The sequence below is a fragment of the Aptenodytes forsteri genome, unplaced genomic scaffold, assembly GCF_000699145.1.
Source record: "Aptenodytes forsteri isolate BGI_AS27 unplaced genomic scaffold, ASM69914v1 Scaffold193, whole genome shotgun sequence".
NCBI lineage: Eukaryota > Metazoa > Chordata > Aves > Sphenisciformes > Spheniscidae > Aptenodytes > Aptenodytes forsteri.
In genome coordinates, this window is record NW_008795405.1 from 16,255,791 (window position 1) to 16,263,674 (window position 7,884).

The following is a 7,884-nucleotide window of genomic DNA, read 5'->3' on the forward strand; positions in this document are numbered from 1 at the left end:
CCTGATCCTGCACTTTGAAAGAGCTTTTACAATCATTTATTCTCACAGAAGGTAAGTAAAATGCTACCTGCTCAAAATAATGTTGACTTATATTGATATTACACAAATATAAATGATAATGTTAAGGGTAAACTTACGCAATCACGGAGTGTTTGAGGTTGGAAGGAACCTCTGGAGGTCATCTCATCCAACCCCTCTGCTCAAGCAGGACCACCTAGAGCAGGTTGCCCATGACTATGTCCACTAACAGCTGCTCTGAAATGAACTCATTGATGGGTGACATCCCTTTGCAGTTACACAAAGTGGACCACATGCCCCTTTCAGAAAGAATCTTAAAGCTAAACTCTACAGGAGCAGCTGATTCCGCCCCATCACACATGGCCTCAGCTCAAACAGCACTGAAGAACAGAAATGGAAGATATCTCTGTTTGTGAATGGGGGAGTGGATAAAGTGCATTAATGGACTGTTCATGTTTCTGAATGCAAATGAAGATAACAAGCACTCTGTCTTGTAAGATTAATCCATTAAAGCAAAAGAGAAGCTTAAAAACTATGTTAATAATATACTAATGAGGATTCCTCCTTGGTGCTTGTGCTATTGCTACAGTGGGCAAAGGGAGGAACATGGGTCTCTGTGTATGCCCTACCACCCATCTAAGAGCTGGGACGTGAGAGTTCAGCATGAAGTCTGTCGAGTTTGCAATGCTGTTAGAATTCACCAGATGGGGCTAATACAGCAAATATAAATATTCTCTGTAGAAGTCATACTGAACAAATATATGTAGATAGGTAGAGAGAGCAATATATATTTGTATATATGGCATAGGAGTTTTAACCTTCTAAAAGTCTTTGTTTGTTTGTTTTTAAGTTAACTCCCTCAATGAGTCCATTATTTATAATAGATACTTTGTTTCAATCATTTTCTATGAATTATATGTTTAACTATTCAACCATTCACCACCACCCCACAAACCAATAGCTGTCTCAGGAACTCCGTAGGTAGATCAGGCTTGCTTATTTTAAATTTTTTTTAAATCTCTAAACAACTATAAAACCACATATATAAAAATGGAAGGGTATACATTGTCTTCAATTCCTAGATATTAGGAATATCTAGCCTTTCAGCCTAATACCTTTCAGCCCCCCGAGCTGGAAGACGGGGACGGCGAGCAGGATGAACCCCCCGTAATCCAAGAGGAAGCAGTCAATGACCTGCTATGCCACCTGGACGCTCACAAGTCTATGTTGGGTTGACGGTTGGACTCGATGATCTTAGAGGTCCTTTCCAACCTCAATGATTCTATGATTCTATGATTCTATGATTATGCTTTTTTCTATGTTTAAATAAAAATACAAATAAAAGTTGTAAAAATTAGTTTAAGCTTATAAATGTGTACAGCTTTCCCTTTTCATATGGTACACTGATACAGAGACTGATCCTGTCTCCCAAGTCCATCTCCCAAATTTAGTTTCATGTAGAGACTCTGAACATATTTAGGCATCGCAGTAAAGTTTTAGTTAGCTGATTTTAAAAAAAGGAAATCCCTGCGTGCCAGTGCATCTATCAAATGTCCTCGTCTGTGTCAAATCACTGAATTGGGAAGTTAGTATTTGAAAATTGAAAGTAATTGCCTGTGAAAGATGTCAGACTGATGCTCTCTATATTCCACCATGTCTTTAATAAGCAATTCTATCATTATTACTATCAAAGGGGATGAAAATACATTAAGATTTAGTATGTGTCTACCCTATATTTGATTTTAGCACATTATACCTACTTACGAAAATAAAAATAACAGAGAACAAATAGACATCAGATGGCATTTAACTCAACCGACTGAACGGCTAGTGGGAAATGATATAAATCATGTTATATCTAGCACTTGGTCATAGAAAGATGGAGGAAAAAGACAAAGAATGTCACACTAATGTGCATACTTGAGTAAATGATTACTGGTAAGTATATGTTACATAAGAACATAATATTGTATGAGCTGGATAAGGATGATAGTTTCAGGTAAACCAGAAAAGCAGGGACCCAAAAGCCTACGCCACAGAGGTAATCTTCAAACCACACTTTTCTTTAGTAATCCCATCACTTGCTTTATATATGCAGCAAGAGAAAGAGAGTAGAGAGAAACTCAACAAGTCTCATTAGGCATGGAGGAAGTCAGACTTCCAGTTAGACAGGCACTTAGATTGCTGAAAGCCTGAGTGCTGATTATTTTTTATGATGAATTAAAATTTTTGTGTGATGAAATCATAAGGTACATATGATAATAACGTAAGAATACATGCGTCATAGCAATAAATCCCCATTCTCCTCAGCCAACCTCTCTTTGTCTTGTAGATGACAAAATCCCTATCATAAAAAAAATTATCCCACTTTGATGGAAAAATTGTATTGGGAAGTTTTGTCTAAACATTTCCACAGTTCCACTCACTAATCTTCCAGTTCCTAGATATGAGTAAGTTCTGGCACCAGATGGATGGCAAAGACTTGTGAATTTAACTGCTGCCCTTCTGGACTTGCAAACAAAAGTCATGAGCATGACCATAATAATGATCATAATGAAGCCAGCACATAATTCAGAGAAATAAGCTCTCCTTTCTTTAAATGTGCAATGATTCAACTAGCGCTGAACGAACAGCCTGTGCTGTGCAGTATCCAAAGCTCCTGTGCTTCAGTGAGGTCATAGAAAAACTCATAAAAAGTCCCATTAGAAGATCATCTATCTAAACCTTCAATGATTCATCTAAAACAATTTGGAGACAGTCATTCAGGCCATGGAACTAAAGTTACACTTATGACACCGATGGAGAATCTCCTCCTATGACTAGACAGAAAGCAGATATCCATTCTTCTTCTGAAGCTCTCTGCAACATGTTTGAGATAATATTGCCTCATGTGAGAAAGGGAATGTACAATGTGCTAACAAGTTTTCAGTCCCTCTTTGAGAAATACACCAAAGCAACAGAGAAGGATCTCACCATCAGTTAGGCAGATGACCTGGGGGAGACTGAGGAACCTAGGATAAATTTAAGACATCCATGCACATACTTCTCTTAAGTGCAAAACGTTCAGAGGCTCTTGATTCTGGTCACCTCTTAGAACTTACTCACTTCTTTGTTTTAGGCTGGTAACGCTTCCCTTTCCTTGGCTGTTAAAGTCTGTTTTTTCCAAGGACACCTTTCTCAGCTTTCCTTATTTCCTGTTCTGCTTAGGGAGTCTTAAATCACACAATGGCAGCCACTTTTCTTGCATGGATGACTGTTAACTAACTCACACTAACTACAGGATGCTTGGCTGACCTGCAACACCTATCAATAACCATGTATTATCGTAACACGATAACACAAGCTTCCCAGTGAAAAGCAGCTGAATGAAATAGCGGATTCTGATGGAAGAGAAAATGATTTTGAAGCATTTACATACTGAATCTTTTGTTGCTTAAGTTACAAACACACAAGAGTCTATTGCAGACTTCAGTTTAGGAGTGTCCTTGGCCTTCTCGATGGCGCTACATTCTCACGCTGCAGCACTGATAAGCATCACTGTCTAGAAATTCCAGTTTTGTAAGAAACTCAGTCGTTGCTGCTGGCCAACAATCAGACCTTACTTATTCACAGGTTTGTCATTCCTCAGCTGGATTACAGCAATGCTGTATGTATGGATAAGATGTCTCCCATATTTAGGGAGTTTTGAGAAGTACATAATGCTGTAGCACATCTTAGAAACACAAGCAATTTGTAGGCATATCAAACCAATCTCTCTGGCTTCCATAGAATTTAAATTAAATTCATTATCTCAGTCTTATCTTCAGAGAACATAATTTCCAGGACAGCTACAGCTTCAAGATACGAACTGTTGTTGACAAGAACAGCACTCTTCACTACGGAGGTAAGGTAGTCTGTTCAGGAGACAACTTACAGAGAGAAGATTGCAAAGAGCAAAATGAAGTCTTCCAAAGACACAACAGAGTTCACTGTCATCCAATCCCAACTGCAAAGCAGATTTCTTTTACCTTGTCTTCTTCAATCCAAATGTTTGGTTTTAAAAATATCCATTTAAGTAATAAACCCCCCCAACTATGAAAACAAAATGTTTCACGTGCTCTTGAGGAGGGATGAGAGTACAAACAACGTGCAATGTATTCTAGCATAGCAGAAACTTAATTAATAACACCCTTTCACTTTGTAATACATATCATAATGCATTATCTCATGTATTTAGTGTTAAATGTATGTAGTGGTTAAGAAGAGATTCTTAATGCAAATAAGGAGCTATGAAACTATGCCATAAACAGTATTTTCTCATGATGAAAGCAAGTCAGACGTACTTTAAAGTCCATGTAAGTCATTGGGAACATATTTCCAACACTGTAATTCTTTTTCTTCTCCCCATATTAAATGGAACTTTCATGCCATTCTCCTCACCAGCATCAATCTTTTGGCTAGTTCAGATGTGTCGCTTACATATCTCTGTATGCCTCTGTCTGTTAGCAATTCACACACATTCATAATTTGTTAAAATTTGACACATTGCAGAGCTTTTGACTCTTTTGACTCTTAAGCCAGTCACACACTAAATGCCTAAATTGGTTTTGGCATCAGAAGTCTAAGCAAGACTTGACAGACCTACTATAGTTGACAGACACTGCAGAGGAGGTCTCCTGGTTCCTGCATCATAATCTGCAGGCAGTGCACGCTAGAATAGATACTGTTTGCATGATGGAATATGAGTGTAGTCACCGGCCTCTTTTTTTTTTTTGGCTCAGAAGAGCTGGTAAAAGCATCACTAATATCAGTTGTTGCACTTTTAGGGAAGTAACAGATGGCATTCAAATTCAAGCATAGAAAAGTTGTGTTGATAACTGTACTTGTATTGCGTAAGTTTTAAGGCTGCAGTTTCCTCATGGCCAGCAAAAGCACTATTAATACTACATCCTGAACAGCTGCAGGACCAATTTATGCTCTGCATAAATCAATCTCAAAGGACCATACTGTTTGATTATCGTTAGTGAATTTTGCTCATGCCTGTCTTCCAATTTGCGAAAACATTTGCGAGAAGTAAAGGCACGATACAGCAGTGATTCTGACTGACTTCTATTTATTGGTTGTGCAGTGCATACAAAACAACACATCTAGGGGCATCCTCATGGGATCAGCTCAGAACTATCATCTTTGGATAGCTTGAAACAGAATTTACAAGTGCTACAGAGAATTTCTTCATAAGGCTTATCTCTGTAATGTCTTTTCTCCCATTCTTTAACCAAGTATTGGATGAGTATTGTTGATGGAGCTGTACAATAGTGTTCTTGTGACTTGCAGCTGTGTTTTTCAAATGAATATTTGTCTTGGATTCTCTGTGGAATCTCTCAGCAGCTTTTATTGATGTTTCTTGGTAAATGTTAAACACTGCATCAATTCTTTGACTTTCTGCACCATCATGTACTGCTGATAACCAGGTACTCGTTAACTTTGTTTATTCTTTGGATCATACTCATTCCATCAGTGACAGATGGCCTGCTGTGGTTTCAGTACGATTTGCATTCCACACGGTCCCTCTACCAAAGTTGCCTGCTTTGTTCTTCAAAATGATCTATCCAATGTTGTCAGTGTGTAATGAGTAAGACATACTGAATATGCCTGCTTGCAGCAACACTGGGGGGTTTTGGTTTTTTTTTTTTGTTAAATCCTTGTCTGTTTTGAATATTATTATTATTTAGAGATCCTTGCATTTCCTGCTCTTCCTTTGGTGACTGAAAACATTCTGACCGTCTCTCTGGAAGTCCGTTCATGAAATTTCCACATGAAAGAACCACTCTTGAGACGATTCTTAAAACAATTGCAGGTCTGCTCACCTACTTTATGTGCTTGGTTTTTTTTTGTTAAATCCTTGTCTGTTTTGAATATTATTATTATTTAGAGATCCTTGCATTTCCTGCTCTTCCTTTGGTGACTGAAAACATTCTGACCGTCTCTCTGGAAGTCCGTTCATGAAATTTCCACATGAAAGAACCACTCTTGAGACGATTCTTAAAACAATTGCAGGTCTGCTCACCTACTTTATGTGCTTTTAGGAGGTCATCAATACCATCTGGCAGGGCTGGCTGACAAGCTGACAAGATCTATTGGTCATTATTGATTGGCTTTATCTTAAGAATTTCAAGCAAGGCTTCAGTATCTGGCCTTTTGGAAGTTTGATTACCTGTACTTGTCCAGATATTCACTCAGATACATACTCTATTCTGCATGAATTAACCTGGAGATCTTTTGGCTGTTTCATGTCTCTCAGCTACCTTATACTAATATTTTGATGGTGAGCAGCAAGATAGTATTTAGCTGCAAACTAAATCGCTTTGAACTAAATCGATTTGAAACTAAATCCCTTTAACCCCCTGGAGTCTGAGTGGACTTCTGCGGTTGACCTGATCTAGTGGAAAGAAAGGGAGATCCTGCTTCCCTCCAGCTCTGCTGTGCATTCCTGTCCCCTCCCTTACATAGTGTTTTTCATTTAACCCTATTCATTTCACATTTGCAGGGAGTTTAATTCTCTATCCATTTATCTTTTAGAAATGGCTCATCATGAGGTCAGATGAGCACTGCTGCTGGGGAAGGAAGTAGCAGCAGCAGATAGTCACAGTCAAGAAAGAAGAGAGCAGGACAACCCCTTTGGTAGCAGCCACATTAGAGCAACACAGCTGCAACATGAAACTATACCTTGAAAGTGTATTTTTTATTGTTAATATAAGATGATCTAACTCTGTGTTACTAATCTTCCCCTAGTTGCGCATTCCCAACTCCTTCCTTATTTTGGCTGTAGCAATTCTGTGATGAGTTGGATCAGCCTGATTGCTGATCAAAAGTTTGCTTATCTGAGAACCTGTCATTTCTTTGTGTGTGTTAGTTTTCAAGTGGATCTGACTCACCCTTTGGTTGCATGATTACTAGAACTGATGCAAGGGAGGTAATGGAAATATATACTTGAAGATAGAGGCGAGGTCAAAGCCCTTTTTTACAGTTGGAGATCAGTCTTAGATTAGCTTGAGTCAATCATGAGGCTATAGTTCCAAACTCTTCAAGCTGAAACTGCTGCCAAAAGACCCTGCCCAGTGAAAACAATCCTTTCCAACTCTACGCTACATCCTTCTGACATTGATCTGGTTCACTGTGCAACACAGCTGGTTGTATAGTTGCATGATGATCAGAACAATGAAGTGAGTTATCTGACAACCAGTTTTTCAGGTTAACATTTCAGGTCAGCTCCCAGCCTGGCTCTGCATGCAGCTGGCAGTTCAGAGGCTGGTGCAGAGCTGGAAGGATGGTGGCACCGTCTCCTTCAGGGGCAGTGTGGCCTTGACATGAAGCGTCAAAGTAGAGCTGCACACTTGTATTTGCTGTCTCTTAACTGACTTACCCATGGGACTCTCCCAGCAGGGTTTAGCAAGCCCATCTGACCAGGCTTTCAGGAGCTGGCACATGTGCTGGCAGTAACCTGTGGACAAAGCTGGCCAGGGCCAAGGCAAACGAGCCTATGAACGTAGCCAGGGTGGTGGCACCCCATTTTGGCTGCCCCGTGGCGGAGGCTCTCACGCGGGAGCCATCAGCCCTACAAAACGGCGCTGCCCCAGCGCACACCGACACCTCCCCGACTCCAATTCGGCACCGCAGGCGGTGGCAGTTACCATCTCACCCCACGCGCTGCCAGGGGCAGGCGTCCACATACTGAGGCGACGGGCCCCTGTGGCCCCAAAAAGCCTCTCCTCACACCCACCAGCCGGAGCCCGACCCCCTTCTCTCCCCGTCCCCTACGGCACCCGCCCTGCAGCGTTGCCCCCTGCACTCCGCCGCCATCTTAAGCGACACCCCCCACCCCCGGCG

The 7,884-nt window shown here is 40.6% G+C and overlaps 1 protein-coding gene across 1 annotated transcript in view; it reads left to right on the forward strand.

Annotated features, from left to right (window-relative positions):
- Positions 1-7,537: 7,537 nt before the first annotated feature.
- WDR20 (WD repeat domain 20) overlaps positions 7,538-7,884 on the forward strand; it is a 48,990-nt gene continuing 48,643 nt past the window's right edge. The window contains exon 1 of the mRNA XM_009280974.1: positions 7,538-7,717. Coding sequence (XP_009279249.1) covers positions 7,538-7,717 — 180 coding nt within the window. The remainder of the gene's footprint in view (positions 7,718-7,884) is intronic.